The 22218-nt window shown below is 58.2% G+C and overlaps 1 protein-coding gene across 1 annotated transcript in view; it reads left to right on the top strand.

The window, feature by feature from the left end:
• ARHGAP44 (Rho GTPase activating protein 44) overlaps nt 1-21984 on the top strand; it is a 30172-nt gene extending 8188 nt beyond the window's left edge. The window contains 21 exon segments of the mRNA XM_030014881.2: nt 3794-3833; nt 6533-6637; nt 6719-6795; nt 7307-7418; nt 8187-8263; nt 9076-9193; nt 10672-10740; nt 10825-10906; nt 11748-11875; nt 12021-12110; nt 12112-12133; nt 14006-14087; nt 15002-15082; nt 15168-15281; nt 15419-15510; nt 15811-15991; nt 16604-16621; nt 16908-17129; nt 19039-19169; nt 19272-19637; nt 21056-21984. Coding sequence (XP_029870741.1) covers nt 3794-3833; nt 6533-6637; nt 6719-6795; nt 7307-7418; nt 8187-8263; nt 9076-9193; nt 10672-10740; nt 10825-10906; nt 11748-11875; nt 12021-12110; nt 12112-12133; nt 14006-14087; nt 15002-15082; nt 15168-15281; nt 15419-15510; nt 15811-15991; nt 16604-16621; nt 16908-17129; nt 19039-19169; nt 19272-19637; nt 21056-21213 — 2365 coding nt within the window. The 3' untranslated portion in view covers nt 21214-21984.
• Nucleotides 21985-22218: the final 234 nt, after the last annotated feature.

Below are 22218 nucleotides of genomic sequence, written 5' to 3'. Positions count from 1 at the left end.
GGGCACTGGGGAGGAACTGGGGGGTGCCAAGAGGGGCTGGGGGATGATGGGGATGGATGGGGTCAGTGCTGGGGCTGAACTGGGGGGTGCTGGGGATGGACTGGAGGAGCTGGGGTATTGCTTGGATGGGAGCAAGATGCCAGGCTGGAACAGGGAGAGCATGTCTGCTGGAGCCAGACAAGTTTTCCAGCATCAGTCGCATCCAGACTGGTTCCTCTTGATGCTGTTAATGGGTTTCTGTAGGGTTGCGGTTTCGGAAGCACCTTTATGGTCTGGGCTCCAAAGTTCCACATGGTCTGAACTAAGCGCTTGAGAGCAAACTGGGAGCTGGGGCTCCTGAATCCCAGGGGTTTTGGCAAGCGGTTCTCTCTGGGGATGGGGAGCCAAGGCGAGAGAGCTTGGGGAGGCATGGGGACCCACACGTGTCCTCGAGTGGCATGCCAATTGGAGCACGATATGGGGAGGGAGAAGAAAGCACAAACCAAAAATGTTTGTTGAAGAGGAAGGGGTGAGCGGAGATGCTCAGGGCTGAGCCTGCTGAAGATGCTTTGCCAAGATCCTCAGAGAGATGCTGCCATCCCATTCCAAGAAAAGGCAGCGGGATAATATTTCTCCATCCCTGCTGACTGCCCTGGGGAAATCCCTGGGTACTGGGGAGGTGGCACTGGGGCACAGGGGTCTCCTTGAGTATCTCTGTGCCGGCAAGGGCGCAGCACCCAAAAAATACCCCCCAGGCACTATGGAGCCCGGGGTGTACAGGATAGCGTCCATCTTCCTGGCTGCTCCCTGGCAGGATGTGCATTTTGCCACGAAGCATTTCTTGCTGCAGGTTCACAGGATGGCTCATAAAACCATATAAGCTCCTGTAAAACCGTATTAACTTTAGGCTGAGACTTTAGAAACATAACGGATATAATGGGATTTTTCCTGGTGGCATTAGCAGCACAGAGCTGTAATGCAATGCGATGTCAGTGGAGTAGGATGATGTTATTTTTCAGTCTTTACATGTAAAATGGCCATGTGGAGCGGCTTGGGCTGGGCTTTCTGTGGGTTTGGAGGTGCCGCTCGGTTCTCACACTCCTGGATATAATTTGCCAGTGGGAGCAAGTACAGAGACAAGGGGAATTATTTGTATTTTTTTGGTGCATTCTGGAAAATTAATAAGGAGCTTTAGGTGGGGTGGCAGGACAGCAGCAGAGCCACATTGTCAGCAGGACTGTGCATATGTACAGAAGCAGGATCTGTCCCACTTGCAGCTGATAAACCGCATTCGACGGAGCTGCAGCAGGGTTGCTGCCCCGGTACCTCCACGGGGCCGGGCTCTCCTGCGGGAGCTCTTTGCTGTGGCTGCTGGTGGCATCACCTGTAGACTCCAGGTGTCCTGAGGCAGAAGACTTGTCCCCTGCTCTGGCTTTGCAAAAACACCCCGTGGTGGCTTCTGGGGACGCGTTTTACCCCATTCTGCAAGCCAAGGTGTGGGAGCAGGGTGCCGGCACTCGGCGCTGGCAGGACGTGGTGGTACCTGGCTCCCACCACCATGAGCGACACCAGTCCGCCGCAGCCCTGCCACATGCCTGTGCCACCACCGGTGGCTGCAGCGTGTCCCCAAGGCCACGCAGAGACCCCCATCCTCATTGCAAGCCAGAAGGGAGGAGAAAGCATCCCAGCTCCCACAGATGCCAATGCCAGGCGGGGAAACCCATGCTCCCACAGCATGCCCATCACTCTGCTGCATCCCTGGGCAGCTGTGTCGAGCGGCTCCAACAGCCTCTTTGCTTATTCCTATCCATAAAATGCTGCAGCCTTTCCCCCCCTCCTTTTTAAAGCCAAATTAGTCACTGGCAGGGTCCCCTACCTGCTTAAGCATCCCAGGATGTGGCAGGGCTGGCGCGGGTGTCTGTGCCAGAGCTGTGGCTGGGGGGATGCTCTCTGTTAAAGCCACTGAAGTTTCTTGCGCTGAGGCTATGCTTAAAAGCAGAGCAAGGCCAGATTTTTGTTATCCTGTTTGAAACATCGTTTTTCTGCTTCCCAAATGCACATCAGAGCGTAGCACGTGTTGATTTGTGGCTGCTGGGAGAGAGACCTGCCAGCGTGGGACCATGGGGTGTGCAAAACTCATCTATCAGCCTGGCTGGAAGAGGAGAAAACACCCTAAAAACATCACTTTGGGGGGAGCATTTTCCCAATGGTACAAGGACAGGAGGGACTTCTTTCTCCCCCAACCTTTTTTTAAAGTTTGGAGATGATTTCTGGGGTGCACAGCGAGCGGCAGGGATGTGCACTGGTGGTGCCTGCACATGAGTGCATGATGCTCGCCTGCATCCCTGCCACCTCCTTCTCCTTTGGGATGCTAAATGTATCCTGAGCCAGGGCAGGGAAGCGGGGACGGCTGTTGTGTCTGTGCCGGTGGATATTTGCTGCTTTCTTCCCCGTTTTTGCTAATTCTGCAGCGTTTCCAACCCTGTCCATAAATGATAGCAAAGGTGATTTGGAGAAGAGAAGGAGAACCTGAGCAGCCCTTGCTCCCAGGCGACCAGCGCATCGCTTGCATTTCCTATAGAAGATATTATAATGCGTTCATTTCAATCCCCTTTTTTAAAAATTAAAATAAATAGGGTTTGGGGTTTTTTTGTTTTTAAAACCAACTTAAATCAGACACTGGGACAACTTGCATACACAAACCAGATTTAATGCAGTTAATTTGCACTTTTTAAAAGTCTTTGGACGTGGCGTATTTGCAGATGAGCCCATAGACCAAGCCCTGCCCTAGCTGGTGCTGCTGCCATTCCGTGCTCGCTCTTTGAACCTTGCTCTGCCGGTGCTTATTCCTTACTTCCGCTTTTTCAATACTTCACTCAGTCTCTCAAAGCTGAGAAACCAGCTTGGATAGCAGAAAGCAACCAGGGCTCAGGCAATAAAGGTATTTTTTTAAGAAGGATAAGGGCACCGAGCTTTTGTTGTTAACAAACCTTTAGGGACTAATTGGCTAAATCACAACTCTGCCCACGCGCATCTTGAAGGAGGTCATTTTTCAAAGAGAGATGATGCACTGAAGTTGTAAAAAACCCTGAAGAAAATGAATAAATGATCCAGAGTGTGATGGTTTAAATAAGCCTGAGCAGATCTGGTGAGGAGCAGCCACAGGGGCTTTGCAGGCAGGGATGCTGTGGGTCCGTGCGTGGCTGAGGAGGGTCTTGCAGCGGGTTTGTGTCTCCTTCTGCATCCCCGGCGTTCCTCGCTAGCAAAGACAGCAGATGACACGCGCTCTGGAGCGGTAAATCCGGCTCCGACGAGCAGCGGGGAGGGTTACAGCGAAGCCGCGGGCAGCAGCTGCCGCTGCAGATTCAGTCGGCTGCGTTGGACCGAGGAGGCTCAGTCGTGCGGACGGGTTGTGTCCTTGAAATCCACGGCACTGAGGGTGTGCCAGAGCCCGGCACGGCCCAGGGAGCTGCTTTCTTGCATAGACGCGCCACCTCCCTGCGCAGCACTGCCCACATCCTCCTGGGAATTTAGCGTCCCTGTTTTGCTGTGGATAATGGAGAAATAAGGGGGAGACCAGGACCCTAAATTGGTGTGGGACATGGCACGCTCACAGCGAGCCGTGAAGATGCTCCATCCTTTGCTTATTTAGGAGATGAGGCAATGGCTGGTGGGACCAGGAAGCCTTAAATCACTGGCTGCATCCCGATGGAAAAGCATGTTCAGCCGTGCCCAGTACCACGGCGTGCAGCCCTGTCTCTGCCACATGGGCCGGACCCTTCGCCAGCACTTCATGTTCTTTCTTGTCTTGCAGGGCTGAGAAGACGGAGGTTTTGAGCGAAGATCTCCTGCAGGTGAGGTCCTCTGCAGCTGGTCTGATCCACACCCAGGGTGCCTGTGGGTGCCCAGGCACGCACCTGTGGGTGCTGGATGTGGCAGCAGCAGCTCCGTGCTGGTCGGTGCCGCGGTGTCCTGCGGTGGTGAGACGGGCTAGGAGGAGGAGGAGAGGGTTGGAAGCGTGGGAAGCGGCATCGTCTCCCTCCCGCGCACCCTCCCAGCCCTTTCCCAGCCTGGTTTTCAGGTCAGCTGGAATCGGATCCAGTCTTGTCTCCGCCAGGATGGCAACCTGATACGGCCAGCCGGATTGCGGACACCTGCATCTCCCCTCTCTGCTGCAAAACCTGCCCTGGGGATAGGCCACGTGACAGCAGGGGACAGTCCCCAAAGCTGATGGGTTGGACAACTTCAGCAAAAGAGCCCTGAGCCAAAAACCTCACGTGGTGCCTTGGAGCATCGGCTGTGATGCTCGGGTCGCAGTCTCTCGGGGACATCTCATCTTGGTGCTTTTTGCTCCCAGAGCAGGGCTTCCTGCACGCCCCAGGGAGGGAAATGGCTGAGGAATTGCCAGCAAAGGGACATAAATTCACAAATCCATCACTGAATTCATAAGTTTCTAACTCACACGTTCTCTAAATCGTCACACTTGGGCACTGAGGAGCAAAACAGCTGTCCAGCTCCTCCTCCATCACAGTGCAGGCATCCCCTGGCGTCAGCCAGTCCGGCTGCTGTTGGAGCCGCTTCAAAACCTCTTTCAGGTGTAAGCTGATGTATTTATACCTTCCAGCTTGGGAATTTGGTCTGTGCCATTGCTATCAGTTAGCAGATTCTGCAGAAACAGCCAGAGAACTGGTATGCAAGGATGCTGGTGGCAGGAGGCAACAACCTGCAGGTGACAGTGGCTGCAGAGTGACCTTTAGCTCTTTCTGGCCACCGTGTCCTGCCTACATGTTGCCCTCACTTGCCCCTAATGACACTGCTCCCTGCACACATCAGGCTTTAGCAAGAGCCATGTGTTAGCCAAAAATCAGAGCAGGGTTTGAGTGAGGGAGTAAGGAAACTGCGCTGGAAGAGAGTGAAATGAAGCTGTTTGCAAACGTCCCAGCTGGGCACAGAGGGCAGCCGCCTGCATCAGTTAATCCTTTTGCACTGGCACCAGTGAGAAATCGCTGCTGGAAGTGGCCGTGCAGGCTCCTGGGGTGTTGGTGGGTTTGTTTGCTGTTCAACAGCGCCGTCCTCGCAGTATGCACCCCTGCAAGTCGGTCTCCAGCCTTCGGGATTTGGGGTTTTTTTCCCTTTTTTCACTGCCAGTGCTGGTGGCAGGGATGGGCAGGGTGTGGCGGTGACGTGCTCCGCTGTCCCCAGGGATGGGCAGCCCTGGTAGGATGGGGCGGAGGGGAGCTGAGGGCTCCCCGCCACCAGCAGCCAGAGGGAACATCAATAATGAACCTTTTTTCTTTCTATTTTAACTTCTGGTGTTTCTCCTTGCAAGCTCTGAGGTCTCCATGGCCCCTTGGCACTGAGACCAAGACCCTGCTCTTAGAGCCGGCCGGTGACATCCCGGCACTAGGTAGCATCTGTGCCAGCACCGTTGAGGGCACACCTGGCATTGCACAGGGGGTTTTTACACCTTTTGGAGATAATTCAGTGGGGAGGATGGTCCGTGCCACCCCGTGTGGGTGTCTCCCAAAGAGTCAGTCAAGTTCATGGGGGTCTGTCTCCAGGGATCATGGGGAACCCAAACCCAAACCCTTCCCAGTGTTGTATCTAATTGCCTCCAGTTTGGCTCATGTAGATGGGTGTGCACCCACATACGTGCCCTTCTGAACATCGTACCCCTTCCTTTCAACATGTACATGGACATGTGTGTGTATATATATATATAATTTGTATAATTTTTATATACATAATTAATATATATACACACACGTCCGTGTATATGTTGAAAGGAACATGTATATGTTGCAGGGATGGCAGAATCTGCTCTACCTCAGCCAAGCATCATGGACATCTATTTTTTTAAAATACATATATATATGTATATTATTATAGTGGTGAAGGGCAGCTCAGCTTGAGTACCAGGCTCCCGTGAGATGCCTCCTGCCCCACAGGCTCACTGCAGGCTCAGCGCTTCTCCCAGGCAGGGAGTATTTCTTTTTTTTTCCCCAGATAATTTCCCAAGATTTTCAGCTTTAGGGAATATTTCTCTTTTTCCAGATTATTTCCCCAAATTTTGAGATGTCCATATTTTCCCTGCGTCTCTGAGCTGTGGTTTTCAGCAGATCTTGGCTGCTTACATTTAATGACTCATCTCGCTGAGTTTTGGGATGAACTGCTTAATTTAATCAATGCAGAGGCAAATAAGGGAATTTTCAGCCCCAGGTTAGAGTATCGGCCAGTTTGGTTTGTGGCAGGGCTCAGGTGGGGCCAGACACCTCCTGCCCTCACCCAGGGACACAAGGGCTTTGGAGGCTGGTCTGGATCCAGCCCTCAGCCTTGCTCGGGGGGTTAAGATGGGGCAGCACCAGCCTGGTGAAACTTTCTCTTGCTTCACGCATCCCTGCCCTGGGAAGGGGTTGGGCTCCGGGGCTGTTGCGTCCTGTGCAGCGGCAATTAAACTTGCTTTGACTGAAAAGCGAGAAGTCCCTTAGGTCCCTGCATGGTGGGTGCGGGACCAGGCGGGATACCCCGGTGATGGGCACCACTGCATCCGCAGGTGGAGAAGCGTCTGGAGCTGGTGAAGCAGGTCTCCCACAGCACCCACAAGAAGCTGACGGCATGTCTGCAGGGCCAGCAAGGCGTGGACGCCGACAAGCGCTCGGTGAGGCTTTGGCAGGGCTCTGAGGATGCCGGGCGGGCTGCCGGCGGCGGCGGGGTGGGAAACGCAGCCCTCTCTTTGCAGAAGAAGCTGCCGCTGACGACGCTGGCGCAGTGCTTGATGGAGGGATCGGCTGTGCTGGGGGATGACTCCCTGCTGGGGTAAGGGGGGCCCGGGTCTCCCCGGGCGCTCTGCCACTGCCGGGATGCTGCAGGGATGCCGGGATGCCGCTGCCGGGAATTGCTGCAGTTCCTTATCTATGATGCCAGATAACGGCGGCAGGGTTCACAGTGGTGTCGGAAGGGCTGGGACACTCGCGTGATGTCAGTAGTCCAGGGGTTTCCCTTATCGTTCTCCTTGTGATGAGCTGGGGTCCTTCAGTCACGCAGTGTACAATGTAAACTATATCCCTCTCTTCAGAAAGTCCATACAATTTCAGACTGTAATTGGTACAGTAGTTAGGGAATGAGATTTTCCTAACACCCGGAGTGCCCACAGTCCCCGGGCTGCCGCCCTCCCTCCAGCCCTCTGCCAGGGAAGGGCTGCCCCACGCCGCTGCTGAGACCCCCCAGGGGTTTTGGGTGACCATCGCCCACCCCCGTGGGTGCAGGATGGCTGCCCGTGGCTCCCCCCCAGTCCCCCCTGTGCCCAGCCCTGCCGGTACCCTTGCAGGAAGATGCTGCGGCTGTGCGGAGAGGCAGAGGACAAGCTGGCTCAGGAGCTCATCCACTTCGAGCTGCAGGTGGAGAGGGACGTCATCGAGCCCCTCTTCGTGCTGGCTGAGGTGAGCGGGGACGTTGGGGTGTCACCGTGCCGGGGACTCGCATCTGAAACAAGCCCTGGAGGAAAGCAGGGTTTTACCGCTTAGGCGGCATATTTGGTTCCCGGCCCCTGCGAGGGACCTTCCATCTTTGAGATGTTTGCTAATTGCTTTAATTGGCAGGCGGTATTTGCACGTTCAGCTGGGCTGGCTGCTGGGGCCGTGGTCCTGCCAGGCTCCTTTGCCCGCTCTCACTGCTCTTGCTCTTTTCTGCCTTTCCTGAATGCAGAGGTGTTAACATGCTCATTTCTGACCCATTTTTCCAAGCTCCAAACATATACCATTGTTGTTTGGGATTTTTTTTTTTCCTCCTTTTCCCCACTGCTGCCAACTTTGGTTTTCAATTTTACCTGGTTTTTTTCCCCCCTTTTTACATCTAGCAAAATGTCCTGGCCTTGGTTCTGATTTTATCTTCCCCAGCAGAAACAAGACCCTTATCACACTGCTGGTGTTCAGGACTTTCAGCTGTTACCAAATCCTTTGGCAAACAGTGCCCATGTGTGGGAGGCTTTGCATTGCCATCCCCAAAAGCCCTTTTCCTGCCTTCATCGAGCTCCCCAATGCAGGGAGCTTTGATCCGCCAAGGATGCTCCTCTCAGGGATGTGGGTTCAGCAGTCGGGGCTGGCAGGGGGTGGCACAGCCCAGGTGGGGACACAGAGGAGGGACGAGCTGTCCCATCTCCCTAATGATGTTAAAATGAGGAGTTGCATCCTTATCTGCGCGGCTTGCAGGTGGAAATCCCGAATATCCAAAAGCAGAGGAAGCACTTGGCGAAGCTCGTGCTGGACATGGACTCCTCCAGGACACGGTAGGGAGTGGCTTCAAAGCTGCTTTGTAAAAAATAAAAATTCCCAAGTGATAGGTAGCACTGTGGAGGACACGTCCCAGAGCCCTGGTACTGTGGCTCCCTTGGGACAATAAGTCTCAGCCATGTCACTGTGTGCCTTGAAGTCAAGCTCTGCAATAACCCGCGATTTCTGCTTGTCTGCAGAATCTGTAGAGCCCTTTTCCTTGCCTGCCCTCTGCAGAAAGGAGTATTTTTTCCTGGCACAAATCTTTATTGTTTTCCTCTTTTCCCTATCTTTCTGAGTTCTTATGTGATTGCAAAGAGCCAGGTGCTCCTGCCACTGTAGAGTGGTGCTGGGGTGGAGCTGGGATGACCCTGGGGATCATCCTGTGTCCCAGACGCTGCAGTGGGACCCGGCAGGCTGTGCTTTGGGTTTTGCCTGGGGCCGTTGAGTTGGCCAAGCCCCACACATCGCAGCATGCTCTGAGGAGAGGTTTGGCAGGTGTCTGTAGTCCCCAACGTCATATCCAGGCTCTCCCATTGCCTTCCTCTCTCCTGTCACCTGGATGAGGCTCGTTCTCCTGCTGAAAATAATTGCTTAATTAGAGCCTAGAGTGTGCAGCCGATTGTGGGGACTGGGGATGTTCAGGGTTTGGAGTGGATGCTGCATCCCAGCCTGGGTTGGGACCATCTCCATGGTGCTCAGCCCTGGGAACCATGGTGGGCTTGGCTGAGGGAAGTCCCTGGGCTGCCCTCCAAGTCCACTGGGATCCAGCCACTGCTCTGTGCGCGTCCCCATCCCTCCCCGTGACAGCTCTGCCCTCTCTCTGCAGGTGGCAGCAGTCCGCGAAGTCCTCGGGTTTGGCCAGCAACCTGCAGCCCTCGGGTGCCAAAGCCGATGCTCTCAGGGAGGAGATGGAGGAGGCGGCCAACAGAGTGGAGATCTGCAGGGTACTCGGGGGTCCCGGGGGGATCACTGGTGCGGGGGGACCTTGACATCCCAGGCACCATGGAAAACCTGCAGCCTTTCCTCTTACCCCGTTCTTCACCCTCTTCTTACCCCATTGCCTGTGATAAACCCTCCTCCGGCTGGTCCCCATGCCCAAACGCAGCCTGGTGGCAGTGGGTGATGCTCACCGGCCAAGCAGGATGTCCCCAGTTCCCCTATCCCCATCCTCCATATCCCGCTGGAGCCGGAGAGCATCCCATTCCCAGGGGACCCATCCTGGCAGAAGCCAGTGAGCTCAGCACCAAGTAAACCCATCCCTGGCACAGAGACCTGTGGGAAGCACCGGCACATGCCAAGCCCGTGCGTACCACCCAGCCATGTCACCCCCCACCATCCCTCAGGAGCATGACCCACCCAGCCGGTCATGTTGGGTGGGAAAAGTGTCTGAGCGAGGGGGGATGCAGAACCTTCGTCATGGGCCGCGGGATTCAGCGATGAAATCCGCAGGCAATTTTGCATGGCTTTAAATTCCCCAGAGGCAGAAAATGCAAAGGGCTGAGTGAACATTGCGCTATAGGTTTTGGGCAGGAGCTGGAGCTGGGTGTGTGTCTCAACTCCTGGCTCTTTTCTCCAGGGACACAACCAGAACCTGTGTAGCCTTTAAAATCCGGTCTCAAACTCGTGCTGTCTCCCCCATCTTAAGAGCATGGCAGCTCCACACGCCCAGCAATTCCCAGCAAACCAGCTGGGCCAGGAGCTGACCCCCAGTATATTCACCATACTGATGGTGGATGATGCAACCGGGATGTGCTCGCAACGTTTTGAAAGCCTGCTGGTTTTCCTCCAGTTGAGTTATCCAAGGGGATTTTCCACAAGGAGCAATTGGGGAAGCGGCAATGTCTGTTTTGCGAGCGTGAGGACAGAGAGACCCGTGTCCTGGTGCTGAGGGGCTCGTTGCAATTCAGAGCAAGAAGCACCCGATGCTCCGTCAGCCTGGTCCGCACTGAGCGGTTGGGATGCTACCCGCGGCAGCCGAGCCGTGCGCACTGCTTTGCTGCCCTGTGACTAATGAGCCACTTGCAATGCAGCACGGGGCAGGGACAGGCAAACTTGGGGTTTAATTTGGCCTGGATTTGTGCCGTTCAGCCCGCTGGGATGTGCAGCCTTTGTCTAATAGGTTGTTTCCAAGTAACTCTCGCTTCCAGAGAGCTCGTTGCAAGGTGCCAGCTAATTGTGGGCTCTGGAAGGAGCGGGGGGCGAGGGTGGAACCATTTGCACGGCAGCAGAGAGCAAACCCCCGTGGTGCTGCCGTATATTTGACATCCTAAGCACATCTCGAGCGGGGTGCTGCAACGTGCCACGTTGCTTGTTGGCTCCTGGTGTGACCAAGCTGGTCCCTCCCAGTGGCCTCCGAAAGGGCCATCATGGTGGCATCAGGGCAGCACGAGTAGGATGGTGACTAATTCTCTGCTCTCTTCAGGACCAGCTCTCGGCTGACATGTACAATTTTGTGGCCAAAGAAGTAGACTATGCAAACTATTTTCAAACCGTAAGTGCCACCCATCCCCACGGGACTCCTCTGTCCCCATCCCCGGCTGTAGCGGTGACAGCCGGTGCCGTCTCTCCCTCCCAGCTGATCGAGGTGCAGGCAGAGTACCATCGGAAATCCTTAGCGCTTTTGCAGAATGTCCTGCCTCAAATTAAAGCCCAGCAGGGTAAGTGGCCGCGGGGTCTGTCCCGCTCCTGCATGCGACGCCGAGGGCTCTGCGTCACGCCGGAGCCATGCGGGGCTTTGCCACAGTGATGAGCCGGCTCCGGCGTGACCCCGCAGCGTGGTGCTGGGTTTGTGGCTGAGCATCCTTCCTTTGCTCACCCCATCTGCATCGCACCTGCCCCGGCGCTGGGGAGGGCATCCCCATCCCACGTGGTCACGAGGGGCAGGATCCGGCCAGCTTCATGGAAAGGGGGGGGGGAACCTGCCCAAATATCCCCATTGAGCGCAGCACCGGGGGTGGGGAACCCAGCACCAAGGCAGGGGGGGGGTCTTGGGGCTTTGCTTTGCGGTGTGCAACCTCCGTAGGAGCTGGGCTGGGAGACCGAGGTGGGGGAAAGCCCCACGTGATGGCCCCGAGAGCAGCGCATTCCCCGGGGCAGGGCTCGGGGTGCTGCCATCGCTGCAGCGGGGCAGGGAGTGATTTGTATTTTATTTTTTTCTCTTGATCCCACAAAATATTCCTGCCTCAAACTGTGATGGAAGAAGGGGGAATATATTGCAAAGGTTTGCCCGTGATTGCTCCCCCCGGAAAACGTTATCCAGCCCCTTTGAAATGTCCCGTGTGATGATTGGAAAACATTTTGTTTGGATTTCATCTTTAAAAAGCACTTCCCGAGCTGCCCAGGACAGAGGTGCGGGGTCCTGTTATTTTAGCAACACCCAAATGGAATATTTTGCTGCCAAAACGTTGTGATCCAAGGGCCTTTCGGGGAGGGGATGCCGGATCTGGCACCGTCCCTGCCGTGTCCTCCCCCTTCTCTCACCCCCTCTGCCCGTCACAGAGGCGTGGATGGAGAAGCCCTCCTTCGGGAAGCCTTTGGAGGAGCACCTGGCCGTCAGCGGGCGGGAGATCGCCTTCCCCGTGGAGGCGTGCGTGACGATGCTGCTGGAGTGCGGCATGCAGGAGGAGGTGGGTCCCACGTCCTGCCACCCCTGGTTGGGCATGCTGGAAGGGGACATGGGTGCCTCCAGGGCAGGGATGAGGAACTGGGGGGGCTTTGGGCACATCGCCGGCCCCAAAGCTTGTCTGACGCTCTCCTGTGTCCTCTGTGAAGGGTCTCTTCCGAGTGGCTCCCTCGGCCTCCAAGCTGAAGAAGCTCAAGGCCGCCCTGGACTGCTGCGTGTTGGACGTGCAGGAGTACTCGGGCCGACCCGCACGCCATCGCAGGTAGAGGCTGCCTCGGGGCGGGGGAGTTGGTGGTGTGCGGGATGGCCCATCCAGCTCCCAAGCACCAACCATGGGCACCCGGAGGGTGGTCATCAGTGACATGAAGTCTAGCTGGAGGCCAGTAACTAGTGGTGTAGTCCAGGGGTCAATACTGGGTCCGATCCTGATTAACACCTTCACTAATGACATGGATGATGGGGCAGGGTGCACCCTCAGCAAGTTGGCAGAGGACACCAAACTGGGAGCAGTGGCTGGTGCACCAGAGGGTTGTGCTGCCATCCAGAAGGACCTGGACAGGTTGGAGAAATGGGCTGAGAGAGACCTCGTGAAGTTCAGCAAGGGGAAGGGCCAAGTCCTGCCCTTGGGTAGGAACAGCCCCAGGCACCAGGACATGCTGGGGCCACCCAGCTGGAAAGCAGCTTGGCAGAGATGGCCCTGGGGGTCCTGGTAGCCACCAAGCTTGACCATGAACCAGCAACATGCCCTTGTGGCATGCTGAAGGCGAATGGTGTCCTGGGGTGCACTGGGAGGAGTGATGTCAGCAGGTCACGGGAGGTGATCCTTCCAGTCCTGGGCACTACAAGAGAGACATGGACATACTGGAGAGAGCCCAGTGAAGGGCTGTGAAGATGATGAAGGGCCTGGAGCATCTCTCCTAGGAGGAAAGGCTGAAGGAACTGGGACTGTTCAGCCTGGAGAGGAGAGGGTTCAGGGAGACCTCATCAATGGATAAAAATACCTGCAGGGAGGGTGCAAAGAAGACAGTGCTCTTTCAAGTGGTGGCCAGTGTCAGGACCGGAGGCAATGGGCACAAACTGGAACACAGGAGGTTCCCTCTGAACATCAGGAGACACTTGTCACTGTGTGGGTGACCAAGCACTGGCACAGGTTGCCCAAGGAGGTGGTGAAGTCTCCATCCTTGGAGATACTCAAAAGCCATCAGGACACAGTCATGGGCAACCAGCTCTGGTGGTCCTGCTGGAGCAGGAGTTGGAACAGATGACCTCCAGAGGTCTCTTCCAACCTCAACCCTTCTGTGATTTGCCCCAAAGCCTTTGAACAGCAAAGACAGACTATCCAGGGTGACAAATGCAGGTGCACAAATACAGCATTTGGTGGAAGTGGGGGCATTTAGGAGTTGCCATCCACCAAGGAGCACAAACCTCAACCCACATGTCCCCTCCCCGGCCAAAGGCTCAAGCAGCACTTTTAGTCACAGGCAAGGAAGAAAGCAGGGATGCAATCATAATCCAAGGAGATGGCAGGGCCCTGGTGACACTAATGTGGGTGATGCTGATCAGGAGAGGCTCTGCAGAAGCAGGGAGCAGTCGGGAAGATTCACACATGTTATCATCAAGCTTGCCGTCGTCTCTCTACCTCTTCTGGGGTGAAGATCCTCTCCAAGCACAGATCCAAACCCGTGGGGCTGCTATTAAGCATTAATTGGGGTTAAATGCCCATCAGCTGCTCCCCTGCTGGGCTGGGCTCTCTGGTGGGCGCAAGATTGGACCCTGGTTTCCTATTGACTGCAATGGGAACCTTTTCCCGGCACAAGGAGCTGTGAATGTCCTAGGCAAAAACGAGCGATGGAGAGCTGGGTGAACACTTGTTGGAGGCAAAAATGGTGAAAGGAATTGGGGAGGTGCTAGGAGGGACTAGGTGGAGGTGGCAAGGTGGTTGCTGGGGGTCAGGGGATGGTACGGGCTTCACCAAGCTGGAGGGACTAATGGGTGCTTTGGGGTGCATCGGTGGGGAGGTTGGGAGGGATGCGAGTCAAAATGCCGAGGAGGGAAATGGCTCTGGTGGCTGGTGGCTGGTGCCACCTGTGGCACCTCCTGCGGTGCTGAGCCCCGTGTCCCTTGTGTGCCACAGGAGCCCTCAAGTCCTACCTGCGAGAGCTGCCAGAGCCGCTTATGACGTTCGAGCTGTACGAGGAGTGGATCCAGGCCTCCAAGTGAGTTTGGAGCATCCCCTCCATTCCTCTGTGGCACAGATGGTGGCATCTTGGGTCCCCATGGATGGTTTGGGGGTCATGAGTTATTTCTGATGTGGATCACAGCATTTGGGGTGTTGCCTCCAGGGTCTGAGAGCCAGGAGGGTTCCCCTGATGCTCCTTGAGCATCATGGGTCCCAGCAGTGAGGGTGGTCCTGATGTCCCCTGACCCTGATGTCTCCAGCATGGTCCAGAGCACCCAGCATCTTTCCACAAGCCCTTGGGTGCTGGGCATTGGTGCCATTTCTGGACGGGTGTGCAAACCCCAGGGGAACAGCTGGCCGAGGGAGCTCCCACCTGCGTTGCTGGTGTGCTCTGCACCACGGAACCCCCAAACCCAGCAGGATTGGGCCAGATGAGGTGGCAGCAGCCTGCCTGCTCCACCATGGGAGGTGTTTGGGGTAGGGGGGTGTCAGGCAGAGGGAGGTGGGAGAAGGAGCATCTCCTTTTGGGGTGGGAACCACCTTGGTGGTGCCTGAATAAAGGTCTGACCACGTCCCCTACCTGCCCTGGGAACGTTGGAGCACAGCAGGGACGTGGCAGTGGCTTGCTGGAGGGGATGGTCCCCAAGGGTGGCACGGGGGGGGAGTGGGCTGTTGTTTTGGGAGGCTGTTTCCAGTAATTTCCCCTTCCAAAGCAAACACATCCCCAAAACACAAACCTTGGGGGGGCTGCACAGAGGTGGAGAGAGGACCAGCATCCAACCTGCCGCCAAAAGGTTTCCTTCTCATTTTGGCCAGGCTTTTGGGGTTAATTTACTTATATAATATTGGCAGCAGCCCGAGGGTCTTGCAGGGTCCCCGAGGGCAGAGCTGGTGGGGTGGAAAGCCCTGGGGTGGGGAGGGGGGATAACCCTCTCGCCCGCCTCCCCGCAGCATCCCGGAGCAGGAGAAGCGGCTGCAGGCTCTCTGGAGCGCCTGCGAGAAGTTGCCCAAAGCCAACTACAACAACATCAGGTGAGCCCGGGGCCAGTGGGACTCAGGGAGGGGACGGAGCGTGTGGGATCCCGATACACCGACACGGCTTGGCTCTGCTTTCCAGGTACCTGATTAAATTCCTGGCTAAGCTGACTGAGTACCAGGACACGAATAAAATGACGCCGAGCAACGTGGCCATCGTGCTGGGGCCCAACCTCCTCTGGCCGCAGGCGGATGGGTAAGGTATCTGGGTGGAAAGCGAGCATGGCAGAGGGATGCTGGGGAAGGGGGTGAGGAGGGTCCGGGGCAAAAATCCCTCTAGGAATAAGGCCAGGCGGCGGTGGCGTTGCTGAGCCGCTGCCCGATGCCTTGCAGGAACATGACGGAGATGATGACGACTGTCTCGCTGCAGATCGTGGGGATCATCGAGCCGCTCATCCAGCATGCCGACTGGTTCTTCCCCGGAGGTAGGCTGTGCCCCACAGCCATGGTGGGGTGGGATGGGCTTTGTGGGACCTCCTGGCCCGCCCCTGGGGAATGGGGTGCTGAGCTCCCATATTTATTTTGCTGGCCTCCTCCACTTGCCTTGGCTTGGACCGGGATGGGGGAGCTCAGGCAGAGATCTGGCAAGACTCATCACAGCAGTGAGCCCAACCCAGCCACTCCAGGACCCTCTGAGCATTCCTGCAGTGCCAATGCCCCATCCCACCCCTCGCTGAGGACACACAACCCCATGTCCTCCCCCTTCTCCTTCCCCCCTGTCCCAGACATCGAGTTCAATGTGACAGGCAACTACGGCAGCCCCATGCACGTCAACCACAACGCCAACTACAGCTCCATGCCCTCCCCGGACATGGACCACGCGGACCGCCGGCAGCACGACCAGGCACGGCGGCCCCTCAGCGTGGCCACGGACAACATGATGCTGGAGTTTTACAAGAAGGATGGGTAGGGGTCTTTGCAGTGCCAGGGTTTGGGGAGAGGGAGGTGGTGGCATTGCCATCATCCTGCGGGGGTTTGTGGCACTGAGCTGGTGGAGGTTGGGTGTTCCTGGGGTGGGAGGACCCCCTGCTCTCCATGCTGGGCTCTTGGGGGTGCTCAGGTGAGCCCGGGGTTTGATGCCTTCCCCCAGCCTGCTGGAGATGCGAGTGGGGTGGCCCGTGGCGTGGCACGGGGGCTGTGCCGTGATGGGGTCAGGTGCCCGGGTGTCCCCAAAGTGTGCGGGCTCTGCTCCAGGGGAAAGCTCCCCACTCCCAGCCTGTGCATGCCTCCCACCAGTGCCACCTCACAGGGACCGCAGCCAGTCAGGTCGGCTCCAGAAAACACCCCCAGGGCTTTCCCCATCCCCCAAAAATGTCCCCAGGGCTCTCCCCATCTCCAAAAATCATCCCGAGCTCTCCCCATCACAGTGTAGCCTGGTCCCCACCGTGCCCCTCCTGCTCCCTCTTTTGAAGCCCTTAACCTCACAGCTCCTTTTTTGAGCAGCAGGCGCTGCACCCTGTGCACTGTTGAGTTTTAGGGTTTTTTTGCACTAATAATTGTGTGTTTCTGCCCATGCAGCCTTAGGAAAATCCAAAGGTACTGTATCCTCTGCAGCGGTGCTGGGAGGATGCCGGGTGGTTGCTGGGAGGATGCTGGCAGGGTGCTGGTGCCTGCTGGTACCTAGGGAAGGGAGAGGTGGCCGGTGGGTGACAAGCGCATCCCACAGCCACTCCTGCCCTATTGCCATGGAGGTTCATTCCCAGCAGCTTCCCGATGGAAGAGGCATTTTTAGGGACCAGGCACCCCAAAGGAGCCGCGACGCGGTGCCAGCGGTCCCCTCCTGCCGGGCGGGTGCTAAGAGCCTGTCTCTGTGTCCCTCCAGCATGGGCGTCAGGGTGATGGACACCTCGTGGGTGGCTCGCCGAGGCACCTCAGTGGCGCGCAAGACGTCTTCCACCCCACCGGCCGCTCAGCCCCCCGCGCCACCCGCCGAGCTCCCCGCCACCCCCCACTCGCCCATTCCTGAGCAATCGCCGGATATTTCAGCTACCCCTTCCCCGCCTCCCACCAGCTTTGGCTTCCCCCCGGGAGCCGAGCGGACAAGGTAAGGCCACCGGCACCTCCGTGTCCCCAACCCGGGCATCGTCCCCATGTGTGAATCCAGCAGCAAAACAACCTCACTGCAGCGCCAGAGGCAGTGGGAGGAGAGGATGCTCAGCATCCCTGGGAGAGGAGCGGCATCCCGGGAGCAGCGGGAGGAGAGGATGCTCAGCATCCCCACGGCCACCGCAACATCCCCATCCTGCCGGCCCTGTGGGAACCGTGCGGCCTTTGGGGATTTTTCCTGCGGGTTCCTTGCCGGCTCGCAGTGGGTGTCGCTGGGCTGTAGTGAAATTTGGGCTGGCGGTGCAAGGAAGGTGCAAGGAAAAGCCTAAAGGAGCCCAGCGTTCCCCGAGCCCTTCCTCTGCCTGAGGTCCGTGTCCAGCTTTAATTTGCATGGGCCAGGTGGGAGAAAGCACCTAAATTCCACTTTTCTGCCCCCAAAAGGGAAGCTGAGCTTTGCAGCCACCTGCGAGCCGTGCCATGCCCCGGGGTGCACCCATGGGTGGGGGTGGCAGCCCCGGGTGGGTCGTGCCGTGGGGCCGGATCCTGGTGTGGTGGGACGAGGCCGGGGGGGGGGCTTTGGCACGACGAGGGCTCCCCCGCCGCTCTCCCCTGTCCCCCGCCACCAACGCTTCTGCTCTTTTTATTTTTTCCTCCGTTCTACCATTTTTTTGGCTTTTTTACGGTGTTTGTGGACATTTTGCAGCAGGGGTAACCTGGCGTGTGCCTGGCCGAATGGCGGCTCCAGCCCCCCCCCGCCCCGAGGACGAGCGGGTCCCCTTGTTCCCCGGCTCCTGGCCCTGTCCCCACCCCTGGGCGCAGCCCCTCTGGCCGGGCTGCAGCCGGAGCCTTCCTCCCCACTCGTCCTCCTCCTTCTCCTCCTCGCTGCTCGCCCTTCACCCCGGCGCCAAGCCTTGCTCCCTTCGCCGCTCCCTCCCCCCGTGGCACTGCCCCCCAAACGGCCCCCCCCCCCCCCCCCGCAGCCCTGCCGCTCCCCCGGGGCAGCCGCCCGCCCGCCCGAGCCGCAGGATCCGGCCCGGCGAGGTAACCGCGGGAACCCCAAACCGGGGCGGGGGGGGGGGGCGCCGGGGGGGGGGGGGGGGAGCTCGGTGACCCCTCAGCGCTGGCCCCGGGGGGCGGGGGGGGGCGGGCGTCCCGCGGGCTGGGGGCTGAGAAACACCTGCCGAGGTGGGAGTCGGCCCCCCCGGGCCAGCCCGGGGCTGCGCGCTGGTTGTGCTGCGGGGCGGGGGGGGGGGCGGGAAGGACCTCACGGCTCTCCCTTCTTCTTCCTTCTACTTCTTAATTTTCCTTCTTCTTTTCATCATTACTTTTAATTTTTAAATCGTATTTTATTTTTCATTCATTTTTAATTTTCTTTTAATTTTTCATTTATTTTTTCATATTATTTTGGGGGTTTATTTTACTTTTTAAATTATTTTTTTTATTTCCATTATTTTGGGGTTTTGTTTTTATTTCAATTTTTCATTTACTTTTATTATTACATTCTATTTTCTTTTGGTTTTTATTTTTATTTTAATTCTTTGCATTTTTTGTTTTTCTTTCGCATTATTATTTGATTTTTAATTTTTATTTTTCGTTTATTTTCATTTTGATCTTATTTTCTTTAATTTTCCGTTTTATTTTTATTTGAATTCTTTGCATGTCTCATTTTTCTTTTGCATTATTATTTGATTTTATTGCTCTCTTTCATTCATTTTCATTTTATTTTCTTTAATTTTCCGGTTTAATTCTTTGCGTTTTTTGTTTTGCGTTTTTATTTTTGATTTTATTTCTCTTTTTCATTCATTTTCATTTTTCTTTAATTTTCCGGTTTGTTTTTCATTCTTTTCTTTTACATGCTTTTCTCTTTTCATTTCCCTTCTTTTCCCATTTACCCCCCCCGCCCCCAGCACTTTAAAACCCAAGGAGCTCTCCCCCGGGGCCGGCCAGCCCCGCGGCAGCCCCGGCCCGGGCAGCGGGCACCAGCCGCCCGCCGCGGCCCCCCCGCCCGCCGAGCAGAGCCCGCACGCCCTGCGCAAAGGTAGGAGCGGGGCGGGAGTCGACGGGGGGGGGGGGGTCCCCGCGCTCGGTGTACCCCCCCCCCAGCACCCTGACACCCCCCCTCCTTATCTCTGTCTCGCAGTGGCCAAGAAGCTGGCGCCCATCCCGCCCCGGGCGGCCGCGGGGGAGCAGGGGGGGGGCCAGCCCTCCCCCGCCAGCCTCTCCCCCACCCCCCCCAGTACCCCGTCCCCCTACGGCCCCGCCGCCCCCCCGGGGCCCTGCCTGCCCGCCGGCCAGCCCTCGCCCCCGCCGCCGCCTCCCCCGCCTCCCCCCGCGCTGCCCCCCCCCGCCGCCGCCGCCCCCAAGTCCCGCCCCACCCCCAAGCCGCGGCCGCGCCCCACGCTGCCCCCCCCCGCCCCCAGCCCCCCCCGGCCGCCGCCGCCCCCCCCCCAGCCCCCGGAGCTGCCCCGCCGGGACAACGCGGGCCCCGGGGACGGTGCGCTGGCAGGTAAGGTCGGGCAGGGAGCGGGGGGGCCGGGGCCGGGGCGGGGGGGGGGGACACACGACACATGCCGGCTGCTGTCCCAGGGTCGGGGCGGGGGGGGGGAGGTCCCGGGAAGGTGGCGATGGCCCCGGGAACGCGGCACTGGTGTCCCTAGGCAGGTGGAACTGTCGCCGGGAGGGTGACAGTGCACTCAGGGGGGTGGTGGTGGCGTCTCTGGAAAAGTGGAACTGTCCCCAGGAAGGTGACAAGGTCCGTGGCAAGGTAGAACTCTCCTCAGGAGGGTGACAATGTATTCGGGAAAGTGACAACATCCTTGCAAAGTCGGCTGTGTCCCCGAGAAGGTGGCGATGTCCCCGAGAAGGTGGAACTGTCACTGGAAAGGTGGCAGCATCCTTGGGAAGGTGGTGATGTCCCCAGGAAGGTGGTGATGTCCCCAGGAAGGTGACAACGTCCCTGGGAAGCACCACAAGCCTGTGCTGCTGTTCTGACCTCTCTTGTCCCTGGGTTGTTGGTGTCCCCCCACCCCGGTGTCCCGGAGGGGGACGGTCAGGGCGATGCTTTGGAAGTGCCAGTGGCATCGGGGACACCTGGGGACACGGGCCGGGCACTTCTGGGAGCCCCCCAGCTCTGGCCCGGCTGGCCACAGGGCCCCACAGGGCGGAGGGCTCTGCTCTTCCATGTGCCCGTCCTGCCTGCAACGGGTGGGGGGACAGCACGGGCAGCAACTAGCCTCCGGGCACCCTGCGGAGCGGGGCTGGGTGTTCCCCAGGCGGGCCACCTTCCTTTGGTGCGGCACTGGCACCGGTGCAGCCCCGGCATTGCACGCTGGCATCGCAGCCAGGCATCAGTGCAGCCCTGACGTCGCACCGAGACATCGCACCCTGGCACCGGTGCGGCCCTGGCATGGCACCCACCGGTGAAGCTCTGGCGTTGCACGCGGGTGTCGGTGCGGCCCTGGCACCCTGGCATTTCCTCTGGGCACGGGTGCAGCCCCGGCACTGCACCCCGGCACGGGTGTAGGTCCCCCCGCCATGTGCCCGTGGGAGCCGCTGCCCGTTTTGGGACCCCACGATGGCAGCAGGGCCTGGCAGGCAGAAGTGTTTTATCCACCTGGGGGAGGGTTGCTCTGCTCTCGGCAAGGGACAGCAGTGACACCGCCTGCCTCGGGCTGTGGGCCACCCTCTGTCACTGCACGTGTGCTGGCTCGCCTTGCAGGTCCCTTGAGAGAGGGGACAGCGCTGTCACCTGCACTCAGTGGGAGGAGAGCAGGGCATCCGGGTGGGGGACATCGGGGCTGGTGTCACAGGCTCCGGCTAGGGTGGGGTGGCACAGAGCAGGGATCGGTGGTGACATCCCTGGTGGTGGCACTAACGCGGTGCCAGCCCCAGCGAGGTGTCTCCCGTCACTCTGTCCTCCCGCAGGTCTGCTCCGTTTTGAGGTCCCCTCCCTCCACGTCCCCCCGGATGCCGCCCTGTGCCGGGACCCGCCGGAGGCACCGCAGAGACTCTCGGGGCTGGGCCCAGCTGCCCAGCAGGAGGAGGAGGAGGAGGAGGAGGAATCGGAGAGCACAGCCCTATGACAGTGTCCCTGTCCCCAAGCTCATCCTTGCAGCACCCAGGGGCCAGCACCAGCCACCGGCACCGAGGGCCACTGGCACGCCAGTTTTGGGTGGCAAAGCGCCCGGTTTGGGGGGCGGTCGCTGTTCTTTATTTCGTTTTTTTTCGCCTTATCCAGACTTTGCCTTTCGACCGGGTGCCTGCGCCCCCCCGCACCCCACAGCACCCACGGTCCTGGGGCGATGCCACCACCTCCTCCGTGCCCCGACAGCAGGTGCCACTGGCTACCGGCCAGGTGACAACAAGCTCGCCGGCGCTTTGCAGCGGGATTTCATTTCTTCGGCTTCTTCCCCCTCCGCTTGTTTGCCGGAGCAGGATGGGACCTGACCAGCAATAACCTGGGGACGCAGGATGCGGCTCCCCCGGGCTCTCGGGGTGCTGGCGGGCAAGGGCGCGCATCCCTCGGCACCCGCTGTCCCCATGGGTTGGTGGCTTTGGTCGTGCATGCGAAGACAAATTAACCTTTTATCCTTTCCAGAGAGATAAGAGAGATTATATATATATATCGGCAGAGATATATATATATTATATATTTGTATATATATATAGAAAAAATATATAGAGATTTGTTTTATTTGGAGCCATTCCCACCCACCCGGTGCACAGAGGGAGGATGGAAATGGCAGCGCTTTGCCCCCCCGCCCCGCTCGCGCCGTGCCCCTCGCCCCAGGCGGGCACCCGGGGGCACCAGCACCCCAAAGCAATCAATAAATCCATGTGCCACTCGCTGTGAACTGCCCGGCAGCGCTGGCGTTTGGTTAATGCCTGTTGGCATCAGCAGGGCCGTGCCCGGCCGCGGTGGCAGCGGTGGGGGGTGTTTGGTGGGGGGGGATGTGGGGTTGGATGAGGTTTGGGGGGTAAAATGGTGGGGTTGGGTTGATGCGGGATGTTGGGGCCCTGGTCCCATGGGATGGGGCAGGGCCAGGCATGGGGTGGTCCCAGCCCGGATTTGGGATGGTCCCAGCCCA

This window comes from Aquila chrysaetos, chromosome 5 (assembly GCF_900496995.4).
Source record: "Aquila chrysaetos chrysaetos chromosome 5, bAquChr1.4, whole genome shotgun sequence".
Classification (NCBI taxonomy): Eukaryota; Metazoa; Chordata; class Aves; order Accipitriformes; family Accipitridae; genus Aquila; species Aquila chrysaetos.
This window is presented reverse-complemented; position numbering and strand designations above follow the sequence as displayed.